At 41.1% G+C, this 16,242-nt stretch overlaps 1 protein-coding gene across 1 annotated transcript; it reads left to right on the top strand.

The window, feature by feature from the left end:
- The first annotated feature begins 918 nt into the window (after positions 1 to 918).
- Positions 919 to 15,049, top strand: LOC120533535 (gastrula zinc finger protein XlCGF17.1-like). The gene is made up of 2 exons (XM_039760470.1): positions 919 to 1,032; positions 13,854 to 15,049. Exons 1-2 carry the CDS (start codon positions 945 to 947, stop codon positions 14,825 to 14,827), a joined length of 1,062 nt encoding a protein of 353 aa, XP_039616404.1. The 5' UTR covers positions 919 to 944; the 3' UTR covers positions 14,828 to 15,049.
- The last annotated feature ends 1,193 nt before the right edge of the window (positions 15,050 to 16,242 follow it).

The raw sequence follows: 16,242 nt of genomic DNA, 5'->3' as shown, positions 1-16,242 counted from the left end.
GCAGGGCTCACTCACAATTTGTGCCAAAGAACACAGCCATGAATAAAGAATGGGACCAAAACAGACAGCAGCTTCTCACAACCATTCAGGAACAGCTTGGTGACCAAAAATGCCTTTTACAGCATGATGGAGCACCAGGCCATAAGGATTTGGCCCAGAAGTTGATGGACAGACAGCCTGCCAGAGCGAATTGCAGAGGTCTTTTAAGAGAAAGAAGGGCCAACAATGCAAATCTCCAGACAGAGGAGCAGCTTCAGCGACAGACTGCTGTCACCGTCCTGCTCCACTGACTGACTGAGGAGATCGTTCCTCCTCCACACTATGTGACTCTTCAATTCCACTCGGTGGGTAAACGTTAACATTATGCAAAGTTATTGTCTGTTATACCTGCATTGTTATCACTCTTTAATTTAATATTGTTTTTATCAGTATGCTGCTGGACTATGTGAATTTCCCCTTTGGATTAATAAAGTATCTATCTATCTAAATATTGACTCTTTGCATAAACTTTGGGTGTTGTACCGTGTTAGCCATTATGAAGGTGGTGAGAAGCCCAGCAAAATGACCCCTTGTATTGGCTAACTAAAGATTACAATATGCACGCTTTAGAGGCAACTCTGGCCCCTTCGTCAGGCAAAATGTTATAAACGTTATGCAATTCTAAATTAAAGCCTATGAAGTGCGTGTTGTTATACTTCAGTATACCGTTAGAAACGTCTGAGAAAAATATCTCAAAAAACTGAAGCGGAAAACTTTGTGAAAACCAATACAGTACTTGAGATATTCTGAAAAACCTTTGGCCACAGCTGTAAATCCGCAGCCGCTCCTCCACCAGTCTCACCGCCGCGTATTTCTTTCTGTTGTGACCAATTAGACTTTACTATGAGGATGGCGTAACCAATCAGCAGAAAGCTTATCTTTCTTCGGACGACAAGGCGGGACGCATGACGTCACAAAGTGGAAACAACAAACTTCCCAGCACGTGTGGACGCGGTGCATTGTACAGAAAACCTCAGCACCGAGGAACAGGGGGTGAGTAAACGAATTTAGTTTGTTTATTTAATAAAAAAAGAAAAAATAAATGGAGACGGATTGTCCGTTCTTCTAGGTCCGAACCGAGTGGCACATTCGTGTCCATCGTCTTTACTTTCTCTATATTTCGAGTGCTGATTGATTCCGCGTGTTCTCCCCGCTCGCTTTGTTCATCTTTTTGAATTTCCAGTCCTCTCTCGTCACGTTTTTCCTTCCGATTTTTCTGCGACCTCGTTCATACCCGGTCAGTGATGTGAAAAAGCGAAAAAAATAAAAAGAACACAAAATGCCCTCGGTCGTGTGGCGCGTTACTCGTAATACACCTCGATCACAATACTGCCATTCCTGGCTAACCTGATTGTTTGTTTGTATACTTTTGTTTTGTGATGTGTAATTTGGTGATCCCCTATGCTCTCCCAGTCCTCATAAGATCGCTGGAAAGGGGTGTGTGGCGCTCCCGATATCTTTGCACAAGGACGACGGTCCAATTCTTTATCGAGTGGTTGCGAGACATGAACGCTGTCCAGTGACCTGAGACAAAGACTGGACTCCTTCGGTATTGTGTCTGTCCGGAGAATCTTTGGGTACCGTTGGTTTGACTTTGTGTCGAATGAGCGGTTACTCATGGAGTCTCGAATGAGGCACATCACCTGCATTTTGAGGGAGCGTCAGTTACGTCCATTTGGCGCGTTTCCCCGAGGGCGATCCGGCTCGAAAGATCCTCATTGTTGGGGACCCGAGTGGCTGGACCAGGCCAAGTGGCGCCCACATAACACCTGGCTGCGGCAGATAGAGGGCCATTGCCGGAGAGTGGGACTGGACCGCGTGTCTGCCTGGGGGGTTGCATACCGGGATCCTGAGTTGTTTCGTCGTTTAGTGGGTGCGGCAACGTGCTGTACCAGTGCATGCTCCACAACTTGACTTGAATGTGGCGAAGCTTCAACGTTACCTCCATACTGGACAAACCTAGTGTTTACGCCCATCATCCACTGGGGGTCCACGTGAAATGCAGAGAATATCGTCAGTCCCACAGCACACGTGTCTCCGCTTCAGTTTTTCGAGACCCGTTTCAGCCTCAGATCACCCGCTAGTCTCCACTGGTTTATGGAAAAGTCACCCCTCACATTCCACCCCCAACAATGGGTTGTATTAAGTTACATGCGTATTACGTCACAATTTAGGTTTTGCGGCCATTTTACCAGAAATGTAGAAGTAGTACGTCACTCAGATGCAGAAAGTTCGATGCGGTATTGCAAGTAAAGTCTAATCACAGAGAAGAATGACAAAAATAAAATTTACCTTTCTCTTTTTGGAATCACTAGTTGTATGGCATTGATTCCTTCTCTTTTGACGAATATATCGGTTGACTGTACTAAGTACTGCTGTTTGTGAGTCATCAGCATAGCCTAGTTTGAAGTTAGGAACCCAGTCAGGGTTGACTTCATCCTGCATATATGCTGGTGCTCCTGTCAAAAAGATGCTTTGCTGAGTTGCAAGAGAATTAGCTGATTTGGAATTGAAAGCGAATACTTGGTATTTAATTAAAAGAAACCCTTTCGATAATACAAATCTTTTCAAAATGGATTTATTTAAAGATAAGACTCACTATGGGATACAGGATGTTTTTTAACATTTCATCAATAATTGTCACTTTTATATCCCTATTTTAAAAGGCACTAATGTGTACGTACGTATGTGTTATAACTGTAGACCAGATTGCAGCTTTTGATGCGGTCAGTAATCGCCGTCACATTTTTGTTTTCTTAGCCTGTCATTCCCGAAAGAAACTGCAGTTGGAAATATATTTACTGCGTTTATAAAAGTCAATTTGTGTGTGGATCTAACCTACCTGTAAGGAAATGCTCGCAAACGCACAGCGTGCCACTTCCTGGCAGTATGGTCGTTCAAGTTTTTCCGATTGATGGCTTTTAGCCAAGCTTTCCGTTAGTTCTTTGGTTTCTTTTCCTTGGTTTTTACAAACCGAACGGTATACACAAACTTAGCTTAGGATTTTTCTTGCTGCTGTTACTACATATACATTGATTGTCATGGTCGTCCAACTCTTTCCGCGGTAAAAATGGCCGCCGCCTCGTTTTCATTTGTGCGTGCTTTGATTATGACGTCAGCTTAATACAACCCATTCGCCTTCCAGAATTTGCCCCCTGTAGATAATGAGTATGTTAGAGAAATGTAATTAATGCACACAATTTTTTTTATTTCTTGTAATTTATTTTAGTTTAATAAATGCACATGTTAAAATTGGCAAAAAAATTAAACACGCCTTTTGCAGGTGGAACGTTTTTCACAAACCCAGATTCCATGTTGTTCATTTTCCGTTCTCTTTAAAAACCCGTAAATGTGGTTGTCGTTTTCTACCAATTTTCTTTTGCCCCTTATTGACGGATCTCTTTGCCATTGTACATTTTTATCTATACTAATAAAAGGCAAAGCCCTCACTGAGTGACTCATCACTAATTCTCCAACTTCCCGTGCAGGTAGAAGGCTGAAATTTGGCAGGCTCATTCCTTACAGCTTACTTACGAAAAGTTGGGCAGGTTTCATTTTGAAATTCTACGCCTAATGGTCATAACTGGAAGGTATTTTTCTCCATTTACAGTAATGGAGTTGAGCTCGAAAGCCGTGGGGGGGCGGAGTTTCATGTTACATCATCACGCCGCCCATATACTCACGTGAACTGACTGTCAATGCAGTGCGTAGAAAACCAGGAAGACCTCCAAAAAGCGCTTAAGAAAACATGCATTATATAATTGAGAAGGCAGCGAAACAATAAGAAGCGAGCGAGTGACATATACTACCATATTCATGAGTGCTGCTACTTCGGAAACAAAGCACGATGTAAACCTACACTTTAAATTAAGTTCATAGACAGGCTGCCGCTGGCGTTTCACATGCCCACAGGTAATGCGGGATACAAGTTTAATGAGAGGACGCAGGATATAAACGAGAGTTTTGATCACTTTGTAACTAAGTTAAAATTGTAGGTGAAGGGGTGTGCTAATGCAAATTCCGTGAGACTGTGTTTGTGGGGGATTGACAGTTAAGGCGGGTGGGGGAGTCACGTCATCATCTCCCCTCCCATTCACCTCATTTCGCTCTGAGCTGAGCTCCGCAGCTAACGACGTCTTCCGAAGCAACTTTGTCAGACTGCCACCAAATACTCCCAGAAAAATCCACAAGTTAATACACACGCTGTCTCTAGAGTTTCTCCACACTGAATCCTCCAGGCACTACTTACAAAAGGTCACATTGACAATCGTGTTACGTTATTTTTAAAATCTTTCCTATTCTTAGCACAAGCACAGCTGAGAAGCTTCGATGCATGTGCTCCATAACGCGTTTAAAAATAATGCATTTAATCACACTTTGCATTACAAGCAAAGGGGAGCTTTTGTCAATGCATGATTTCCTGGTACACCGATTACATTGATCAGCGCATCCCGATTCATTTTACCCTCGCACCACCTTAGTTTGAGAAGAAGTATGAAAAATATGAGGTTAACACAGAAAAACAGATCACCAATTCAAGCTTTATGAATAATCGATTCGCCATCAATAATTGTTTTGGTAAAGCCATCCTCCTTCCATTTTATAATTTTTCCGCCATTAGCCATGATTAAATGAACGGTAAATAAAGTAAGAGCAAAGCGAGGGTGACTTATTTAGGCAGGCATATATATGACAGCAACACTCATGACAATGTCAATCATGGTACGTTATTTTTAAAATGTTTCCTTTACTTTTTCATTACTTCTTTAACACACTATTTCTCCGCTGCGAGGCGCGGGTATTTTGCTATATATATAATATATGAATGACCTCCAAAGAGCGCTGAGACTTTTGATCACGTGAATGTGTCTGCAAAAAATGGCGTCTCCTGCCCAGCAAAAGTCGAGCAGCCAGCGCTGCATAGCTGTGCCGCCTTTGAGACGCTGACTGCGCTTCTGCCTTAAGTCAAAGTGAGCACTTTTAATTTTTTTTTTTCATCCTCCCCCTGCGCTATAGCCCAGACAAGTGCAAACACGGGACCCCTTTTATACACCGCGGCAAACTAATATTAAGGCGATTCACACTTTCTTTTGCACGTATACGATTATGAGGTCCTCAGCTCGGATTATGAAAACACGCATACGAGTGGAGGACTGACAGTGCCATCACAGCCGATTAATGGCGGGACGTCTCACCAGTCTACACAAGACCCACCGCGACTGTCCCCAAAAGGCGATCATAACGTCAGCGAACACATCTCTATACTCTCTATAAAAAGGCAACTTTCCTTTCTTTACACCTTTTTTCCTTTTATCCCAAACCAAAGCCTTTCTCTCTTAACAGTGCAGAGGACACAAAACTAATTTTCTTTAAATGCCGGTAAGGCACATTACCAGAGGCACAAATTTGAACGTTCACATAGAAAATGTAATTTCTATACCACAGCCGTCGTGTAGCGCCTTTCAAAAGGGATCAACTACCGAGAGATGATCCATATACATTTTAGCTGCTGTTAGTTACTTACCTGTTGTGTTACACAGTCTTTAAAATGTAGTTTACCCACAACCACTCCAGTAGTGCTCAATGTACCTGTACTTCTTAAAACGTTAATGTTTTACTGTTTAATAACTTTATAGACTATATTTTATTATTTTTCCCTTGCACTCGGTGACCAAAGCTATACACACACACACATAGACACATACATATATATACACATACACTCACTCATCACTAATTCTCCAACTTCCCGTGTAGGTAGAAGGCTGAAATTTGGCAGGCTCATTCCTTACAGCTTACTTACAAAAGTTATGCAGGTTTCATTTCGAAATTCTACACATAACAGTTGATAACGGTCGACAACGTCCGCCATGTTGAACTTTCTTATTTATGGCCCCATCTTCACGAAATTTGGTAGGCGGCTTCCCTGCGCTAACCGAAACCAATGTACTTACTTCGCTGGTATGACGCCACTGTCGGCCACCGTATTGAACTTTGTTACTTATGGGCCCATCTTCAAGAATTTTGGTATGTGGGTCTTCATCAAGCCCTTCCGTGAGAACCCTAAATCCAAAGAGGACTGTTTCATTTATGTTAGGTAGAATGCCTAGAGGGGACTGGGCGGTCTCATGGTCTGGAATCCCTACAGATTTTATTTTTTCTCCAGCCGTCTGGAGTTTTTTTTTGTTTTTTCTGTCCCCCCCTGTCCATTGATCCTTACTCTTATTCTATGTTCATTAATGTTGACTTATTTTGTTTTCTTATTGTGTCTTTTATTTTTCTATTCTTTATTATGTAAAGCACTTTGGGCTACTGTTTGTATGAAAATGTGCTATATAAATAAATGTTGTTGTTGGTTCCCAACGCTAACTGAATCCTACTTACGTACATATATACGTCCATAGCCTGCAGCTCGGTCGCCGTGTGAGGCGGCGTTGGGTCCCCATCCCAACGCCTCCCACATTGTTGGCTGTCTGTCGCACCAGTCTCTACATTCCCTTCCTTGCTTTGTGTAATGGAAGGATTTTTCTCTGTAAAAAGCAAAGGTGAAATAAAGAGAGGAAGGGAATCAGGAGTGCAGATGGGCATTGGTCGCTCCAGCGCAAAGCCAGCTGCAAAGACTAATGTTTTGGGAAAATGCCGGGAATGTTCTAAAGATACAGCCAAGGCTATGTAAGGAGTTGTTTTTCACTTTGAGAGGCTTTTTTCACATGTAAGCATATTACTGTGTCTTCTAGTACCGTGCACTTGCCTTAATCAGGCCCAAGTAGAAGAAAAACAATACCGTGTCCTGTGGAAGGGTGTGTACTGAAACTGATCACTTCTGTATACACTGCTTGCACGTAAGCCACTTTTGGGGCAAGGACACTCAATTAGTATATAAGGGAAGGTTCCGCCTTCAGTTTCTTTGGAAGCTCAACCGTGGGGAATGTGCACACCGCCCGGTACTTTGATAAGGTTAACGAGTTGATCCTCTGACGAGACTGACATGCGGGCTCCCTCAGTCTACTGGTCTAGGATGATGGCTCTGGGTCTTTTGATATTGCTGTAAGCATAAGTTTGTGTCTTTTGATATTACTGTAAGCATATACTTGTTTCTATAATCTATCACTACTGCATTATACTGCATTATATGTATTTATATGTTATAATTGAATAAGTAAATTTTACTGAAGTATCGGACCTCTTCTCTCTGGTTTTTGCCCACTTACACTAAAGAACCCCTTGAACCATTTTCCCAAATCAAAACACTTTGCCACGGGATTCACGTCTCCCTGCTGATAACTGCAGCTTTTTTATTTAATCCATGGCTTCTCCGCTGTTTTATTGTTCGTTTATTACGATTATAGTTATTGTGTAGGTATTTTAGACTTACTTTACATTTCTCAGGTAGCCATTTCCTTTATCATTCCAACCGTACCCCCATTAACGTGTCTATCGAGGTGATCACCGTCGATCAAAGAACTGTCACTTACCGAGTGGTTTCCATGCCCGGAGATACCACCTACCTTTTCCTTTCCCTTTGTTACATATTGCACGGCCATATCAGGCTCTCTCTTGATATCCAGAGGAACATTGTGTCTTATGTATTGAATGACTGGGACAGGTTTAAGGTGTGGACTGATGACGGTACAAGAGATAATTAGACTACAAAGTAGCACTATAAGAGTGAAATGCTTAAGCCCTTCACCTATGGTTCTGCATGTGAGTTGATGGCTGCCGCTGAATTGTTCGGTTGTCACTTTCAAGTTTACCGAAATGGCCAAATATTTTACACCTTTGGACAACCACCAATGTCTCTTAAACATCTTAGATTCACAGGTGATGATTTGAGTAGTGGACACTTTGATGTTTATGAATGTTTAAACTCTCAAAAGCTGGATGTGAAGTTATTGATGAAACCGGTTGTATGCTTACAACGCTTGACAGATGCTGAATGTCTCTACAACACAAGTCCTGCAAATATTGTCGTAATTGAAACAAACCATGAAACTCAAACCGATTATGACAGCAGCAATCCAAGCTGTGAGATTTGAGACAAGATTACTGTTCACATGGCTGACTGTACGTTACATGCTCAAGAGTGAGCTCAGCGCACAGCTTGGTCATATTACAACCAGAGGGCCGAACTGACAATGTGGTATACAAAGAGATCCTTAACAAATAATTATTGGTATATTCTCCCTCAGTTTAAAAAGGTTTAATTTTCTTCTTAATAAAAATTTTAAGGCAGTACTTCGCCGCTGCAAAGCGCGGGTATTTTGCTAGTTTAAAATAAAATCAAAATTAAAAAAATACAGATTATGGTAATTTTAAACAAAGTTTAAATGATTCAGGTAGGTGATAGCAAAAATATCTGCGGTGAACTTGTATCGGGGGCAAATTTTCCGGATGCCGTCTCCACTCTGCCGCAGTGTTTTTTTTTTGTTTTTTTTTTTCGGTTTATACGTCATCAGTCGGCGTGAGGCGCGCAGGGGTGACGAGTCCTTCTACAGGCGCAGCTTAGACGTCTTTGTCACTTCATTCAGTGGCCCCCTTGAGGGATCCCAGAGGGCCAGTTTCTCTTGGATGCTGTCCAACAGCACTGGGATTTAAATCAACGAGTGGGGAGGTAATGCTGAACTTTCACCCAACTATAGAGTACAATAAAAAGTAAAACCCATAAGGCAGAGAAGATGTTCGTAATTAAAAACCACTTTTGTTTTTTTTAATTACATTTGTATGCATAGCAGAAATCGAGAGCTCATTCTACTTTCATTTAACAAATAGCCTTTGCACACGGCTGTCTTAACGCGTTTGCCCCCCATGCTAATCTATGTATGTTGTGACTTGCTGAGTGGTCGCCACAGTGCACTGCTTTGCCCGGGGGGGGCCTATAATGCTGTTAAGATGGCCCAGCCTTTGCACCACTAATTATGATTTGGATGAAATCTACCATATGAATTACACCAGCCTTCCACAGCTGAGAAATGTGTCTCTCTATTATAATAAAGTCCTGGGTTTAGACAAGACTTTTTCAGAGATACTTTCATATCTTGCAAGACGAGATTTTGTCTTTTATTAACTGGGTGTAGTTAAATCTCTTGGCACGTCGTAAAAGGAATTCAAAAACGTTTGGTAAGATACACATGCAGAGCAGGTTAAAGATAATGGAAGTACAAAAATTCAAAAGTCTCAAAAACACAGATAGTAAAGATCGCATTAGAGCAAACAAACGGAAACTATTACTCGGTGAAATAACGGAACAGCGAAAAGAGATTGAATATATTGTTTGGCTTTAAACTTTAAGTCTAGTAGATCATCTGATCTGTGTTGCCACCAGCGAAAAGTAATGTTTCTTCCCAACGAAGATGCGTATCTGTGAGAATGAAAAGATTTGTTGTTTGGTGAAAGTGAAATCCACATACGTGAGTGGCAGAGACACGAAGTGGCTGATGCATAGCGCAGGTCAGGGGGGTTGACAAGTGAAGCGTGCAGGGGGTGAAGCCCACTAGTTTTGCTAATTTTTAAAGCCATTTCCTTTGAGGTTGGGACACATTGTAGACAGCAAAAAACAAAAAAAAAACAGCAAGAAAAAACACCCAAGGGAAATGTTTTTTTTTTTCCTTCAAAGCTCCATAACTCCTAGTTCTGGCTGGTTTCTTTGAAATGGTCCCATTCAGCTCGTATTCTTTAGCACAGCTCATGAGAAAACACTGTCATTTGTTTTGCTGTTGGTGGTGAAGAAAAGTGCTTCTGTATGTCAAGGGGAAATAAAATGAAGGTGTAATTCATAACCGCCGTGTGTCACCCAGATCAACAAGTCTGAAAATGTTTGCATGGCAGTACATTTGGGGATGTAGTTGAAATATTTGAGTTACTAATGTGTAACAATTGAGTTACTTCATCAAAGAGTCAGTTAGTGCGTTTTTGCTTATTAAAGTGACACTTGAATGCAGTTGCATGTGTTAGTAGACAACAATAAATCTTTGCTTTTTAACGGCACTTTACAATGTCAGGTTCTTAAAAACAGAGCCAAAGTAGACTTGTGTTGACTCAACAGCTTTATAGAGAGCAGAGTACAGAACAGATTGTGTAAAAATGTCATTGACTGAGGTACTGTTGTTACTTGGGGAAGGTCTGTACAGATCACGCAAGTGAAAAATATCACAGCTACAGTTCAGAAGAATTATAAAAAGTCAAAAACAAGACCTACTGAGATTAATAAAGGACCCCCCAATGTCAATGTCATTTTGCTGAACCCCCTTTTGTTTTAATGACAGCCTTGAGTCTGTTGATTCTTCTCTATCAGCTTTGCACATCTCGATTGAGCCCACTCAATATTTGCCCCCCACTCTTCTTTACAGTTTAACTGTTCGGTCATATTGGATGGTGAGCGTTGGTGGTCTGCTATCTTCAGATCTTTCCACAGATTTTCAGTGTGATTTAGGTCTGGGCTCTGACTGGACACACCAGGACATTAACATTTTTCTCCTTCAGCCACTGTGTGCTCCATTTTGCTTTGTTCTTTGGGTTGTTGTCGTTTTGAAACGTGAACATTCTGCCCATCTTCAACTTTCTGGCAGAGGGTAGCAGGTTTTCCTCCAGAATTTGATGTTATTTTGCCCCATCCATTTTTCCTTCTACCCTAATGAGAGCCCCAGGCCCCCCACAACAGGATGCTGCCCCCTCCATGCTTTACTGTAGGTATGGTGTGTTGTGGATGTTGAGCTGCATTGGTGTACCATTTGGTATTGAGGCCAAATAGTTTGATTTTGGTCTCATCTGACCATAAGACTTTTTTCCACTTGGCATCAGAACCTTCAAGTTGCATTCTGGGAAAAGCTCAAACGAACCTTCATGGGGCCTTTCTTGAGAAGTGCGACCCTCCTGAACAAGCCACCATTGTGGATCGCTTGTGAAATTGTTGTCACAGCCACACAATGACCACTCTTTGCCATCAAATCCTGTAACTCCTTCAAAGTGGCCAATGGCCGTTGGCCTCTCAGTTGCCTCTCTTACAAGTTTCCTCCTTGCTCTTCCATCCAGTTTGAGGGATGGCCAGATCCAGTGATTCCACCATTTTAACAGCGTTTTTTTTGGGGTTTCAACCCCGGGTTAAAAAAACAAGAATGCTCCAATCCTGGAAAACCTGATTTATTTTAACATGAGTGTATTCTAAATGGTTTCTCTCACGTTTTCTCTTGTAGCTGAGAAATACAGCTTAAAATAAATGCTAAAAAACATGAAAATCAAGCCTTTTTATATCTGTACTGTTAATTTAGCTCAAGTTCACAAAGTCGCACAGTGCCTGAAATAAAAAAAGTTGTCAGATATCAAAGTCGCCTTGAAAAGGCGAGTCGTAGCCCACCGTCTGAGTGTCCTATAAAAACTTATTAGTACAGAGAAAAAAAAAGGCATGCATTGGGGGGGGGAAAAACACTAAAGCTCTAAATTTCCACTTTAATCACGTAGTTTTATTTTGTCTTTAAAGTAGAACATCATAAACTTCGTCCTAAATAGTTTAATTTACTAGTTTCTCAATCCCATTATAACTAAAGTAGCACGTTAAATGCTTTGTTTTGTACGTGATCTTCTATGTGTGTGAATCACTATGTGCTTCTGGGCTTTGTCTTCCTCCGACAGGACACAGAATCCGTTAGATTTGTGATATTGCAGCTCTCTGAGTAGTTAAAATGCTGAGATGTATACGTGATATCATTTTCATGATGATAGGAGTTAAAGTAAGTTATTAAACATGGGAACACGATGGCGCAGTGATTGTCCATGTCTCACGCTAGACGCTTGCTGCGCCGTGCGCGACCTTTGATGAAATACTTCATTGTAGCAGTCCTGTCTCTTTCTAACGTACTAACCTCCAAGTCCTGTCCTTCCTTTTCTTTCTCCAAATACCCAATCGCCACACAATCATCTCTGTAACAGATGTTAAGCCGTCTGTAAGCTTAGAACGCGGATTCTTCAAAACATTTAAGGAACATTGAAATATCTTCGTAGTACTGTACATGTTTAATTATTCTGTTCGTCGATCTTTCCAGTGTCGTGTCTGCACAAGCAACAATACAGCGCGAGGCAGGAACAATCTGTGAACAGAGCGCCAGCTCCTCGCTAGCACTGCGGCACCGCGTGGTTAAAGTTAGTTTTATCTGTATAATAAGATAAACATATTTTGAATTTCATTTAAAAAATGATTTCATCATCATATGTAAATACGTGCTTTATAAAGTGCCGCAAGTTGTGCAATATTATAACTGTAGTGCAAGTTTACAGTGAGGTGATCGTACTTATAAGTACAAACAGTTCTACAAGGTGCAATTGATGGACTGATTGAGTGCGTTTTATAGTTTTTGGTATGAAACTGTTTCTGAACCGCGAGGTCCGTACAGGAAAGGCTTTGAAACGTTTGTCATATCCAGTGGCGTAGCTCGAGTTTGTGCCGCTCAGACACCAGAACCAAAGTGATAGGTGGGGATGTTTTCTGCGCAGAGCAAGAACGCATTTGGATTAATAACGAAATTCTAAATTGTAAATTAGTTGTTTATCTTCCTAGAATTTCTTATCGGTGTAATGTTTGTTTATTTTTATCATTGCCTCATACATTTCAACTGCTGTGTCTGATGCAGAAGGACAGTCTGAACATTATTTTTCAAGGATTTGTGGTTAAAAATCAGGGAATTTGACTTTTTTCATACATGAGTGATATTTTTCCGAACCCTGCTGCTTACACACAAATTGTACTGAGCCTTGTGGCCAATAATGCCGCCCCCAAAAATGTGCCGCCCGGGGCGGACCCTCTGGAAGTGATCAGACAGGAAGTCTAGTATCCAACTGCAGGTGAGTGATGGAAGTCCCAGATCTGCCAGTTTGGACACCAGTCGGTGTGGGAGGATGGTGTTAAATGCCGAGCTGAAGTCCACAAAGAGCAGTAACTGCCCTGCTGCTCCAGGTGGGTCATGGCAGCTTGAAGGGCTGTGGTCACAGCGTCCTGCGTGGATCTCTTTGCATTGTAAACATATTGAAATGGGTCCAGGTCTGCTGGCAGGCAGGTGATGATATGACTCTGCACCAGTTTCTCAAAGTACTTCATGATGACAGATGTGAGTGCCGCTGGGCAGAAGTCATTCAGACTGTTCATGATGGATTTTGTTGGCAGCGGAACAATGATGGAGGACTTGAGGCAGGATTGGACAGTGGGGCAGTTTTATTATTAACAAATGGAGCAGGTCATTTTCTCGCTGGGTTGCTACTCTACTGTACATTAAACTTGCCTGCATTTTCACTTCTATAATCGGTGTGCAGTTTCCCACAGTAGTCCTTTTATATGTAATTGTGGATGTGTGCCCATCATATGTGCAAAGCTCAGTTCATCTTGGGCCCTTTTCTGCCATCTAGTGGCTAAAGTCCCTTTTTTTAATCAAAGTTTACCAATAGTTTCAGCCCTCCTTACTGTTAGTAACATTTTGCTATGCGTTTTTTTCGGAACATTTTATATCATGTGTTAAGAAAGAAAAAAACTTTCATTTTTGAATAAAATGGTTGGATTTTTTTTTTCTTCTAAAACCCCAATCACTTAATTAAAACAATAATGGAGTAAGTGCTCAACTGTTATAATAGTTCTTAGTTGCAGACCTAAGCAGACTAAGCATAAACTGTCAGAAATGAAATGAAACTTTGTACCGAGAATAGAGCGTTTGTGCTAATTGGGATTGTCTGAACTGGAATGAGCCGATTTACACTAAATGGCGGCCACTTGTCACGTCTTCCATTCAACTTCACATAATCACTGACAATTGTGCCTTTTTTATTTCTTTCTGCAGACACAAAGGTGAATCTCCGCTTTTCTCCATCTTTACCCATTGAGACTTCACATCAGGACAACCCACAACAGACACCGCATGGTGAAAATATGAAGAAATCAACATTTGGGTCAGAGACTTTGAAAAGATCCTTTTTGCAGATAAGTTCTCATCCGTTTTTTTTTTTCATTAGTAACAATCCACAACGGGTGAATAGTGCAAATCCAGAAGCTGTGCATGTCTGTCAAGAGCAAAAGAGAAGTTTGAAATGCCAAACTAGAGACAACGGCAGTCAGCAGAACCATACAAGTCAAAGAATCTATGGCTGTTCTGAATGTGGAAAACAATTTTCAAAGAAACAGTATCTTGAAAAACACACAGTAATTCATACTGGCGAGAAACGCTATGGCTGTTCTGAATGTGGGAGATGCTTTACAACAAGAACACATCTTAAGAGACACACACTCATTCATACTGGAGAGAAACGCTATTGCTGTTCTGAATGTGGCAAACGATTCGCCAGAAGTGGAGGACTTAAGAGCCACAAGAGAACTCACACTGGGGAAAAGCCTCACTGTTGTTCCAAGTGTGGTAAATATTTCTCAAGAGACAGCAGTCTTGAGGAACAGAAAAGAATTCATACTTGTGAAAAACCCCATTCCTGCTCTGAATGTGGGAAAGGATTTGCAAGAAGTACACACCTTAAGGTCCACACACGAACTCATACTGGCGAAAAACCCTACTGCTGTGCTGTATGTGGGAAAGGATTTGTAAAACGAGAGGGTCTCAAAAACCATGAGAGAATTCATACTGGAGAAAAACCTTATGGCTGTTCTGAATGTGGGAAAGGATTTTCAAGAAAACAGCATGTTAAGATCCACATGAGACAGCATACTGGGGAGCAGCCATATGGCTGTTTGGAATGTGGCAGGAGATTCTCAGAAAACAGACAGCTTAAGAAGCACATGGAAAAACACAATGGGGGGATGTCTTGAAGGAGTAAGATGGAGGGTGAAGAAGAAGAGAATGAAGGAAGAAGTGAAATATTGCCTCTCCAAACTACTCTAGTTTTGACGAGTACCTTCATGTGGTAGGCTGCATTATACAGTATATCTATGGAATCTCTTCAAGACGAAACTACTCGTGTAGTATGAGGACCCAATAAAGTCATTCATACTGATTACTGGCTTCATGATTTTAACTTTGACACAGCACATCTCCCAGGATAAAAAAAAAAAAAAAGGCCAACCGATGCTTCTGTACTTAGGAAGGTGGTGATGGTAGTGATAGTGAAATATCTTCAGATGAAGAAAAGACCTTGAATGTGGTGTCAGTCCACAGCAGTGTAGCTAGAGCAAGAAAATAAGAGGACTGGTCATAGTCTAGTGGTCACTTGAAGATAAAGGGCTGATCTTGTTCTGCTACTTTTTATACGACGAAGCCATCTATTGAAGGGTTAGGCACCTTTATGAATGCAAACCAAAAAAATAACCTATGCTGTAACTATCACCATATTTCTACTGTGATGCATCCAAAACATTTTGTCTTTTTCAGGTAGGATTGAAATGAAAAATCGGTCTACTTTGGTTTTTATTATTATCAGGATTCTATTATCATGTATAAAAACATCATCATCTATCACAGAGGATGATGCTAAAGTATTTTACTGATTTAATTCATTCAAAATACCTGTTTAATGAACGGATTCCTTTCATTCATTATAGAGGATTACGGCCTGCACCAATAAAAAATCATTTTTGTTTCTCATTTGGATGAACTGCAAAATTGTAATGAAATAATTTTATATACCTACTTTGGCAAGTGTTAAGTAGAGAAGGACGGCCCATTTAAAAATAAAACTATTCATGCCATATGACTGCCTCATCTTTGACAGTACGTTGTTCACATCTGTAATGTCTTTTAAGAGTAGAACCTTTACAATAAGAGAAGACTTAAGTGTTGTCTGTGTTGGATTCCCTATATTTACATTAAATAGATTGTAGTTAATAATATGGGTGGAAGAAACTGTTGCCGTAAGACCCCTTTTGAGTCAGAAATCAGGCAGGAGGAAGCTTACTGGTGCATCTTTAATTTTTCTTCACAGAAAGGGAGTAGTAGTCTGCCATCTTTTTGTGGCCTGCTCCATCTGGTTTCCTAATAAGGTTGTGGCCTGCTCCATCTGGTTTCCTAATCGCTGTAGTTACTATACCTGACTGTTGCAGCAGTCTCTTCATGCTACTTCTAAAATAGGTGCAATAAAGCATAATAAAAGACTATATTAACCCTTGATCATCTTTACTTTCTTTCACACGATATACCTCATAATGGTATGTTGCATTCCGGGTGCACAGGTTAGAGGCCTCATTGAAAGGGTGGATGGACCTTTGGCTGAAGTGGTGTTGGATCCAGC

This window comes from Polypterus senegalus, chromosome 8 (assembly GCF_016835505.1).
Source record: "Polypterus senegalus isolate Bchr_013 chromosome 8, ASM1683550v1, whole genome shotgun sequence".
NCBI classification, from domain to species: Eukaryota; Metazoa; Chordata; class Cladistia; order Polypteriformes; family Polypteridae; genus Polypterus; species Polypterus senegalus.
This window is presented reverse-complemented; position numbering and strand designations above follow the sequence as displayed.

What these genes read in the sequence shown, in the direction of transcription:
- LOC120533535 (XM_039760470.1), top strand. Translation starts at nt 945, where the DNA reads ATGACGTCACAAAGTGGAAACAACAAACTTCCCAGCACGTGTGGACGC. An exon ending in TCAGCACCGAGGAACAGGGG is followed by an intron (nt 1,033 to 13,853) that starts GTGAGTAAACGA and finishes TTCTTTCTGCAG; the next exon opens with ACACAAAGGTGAATCTCCGC.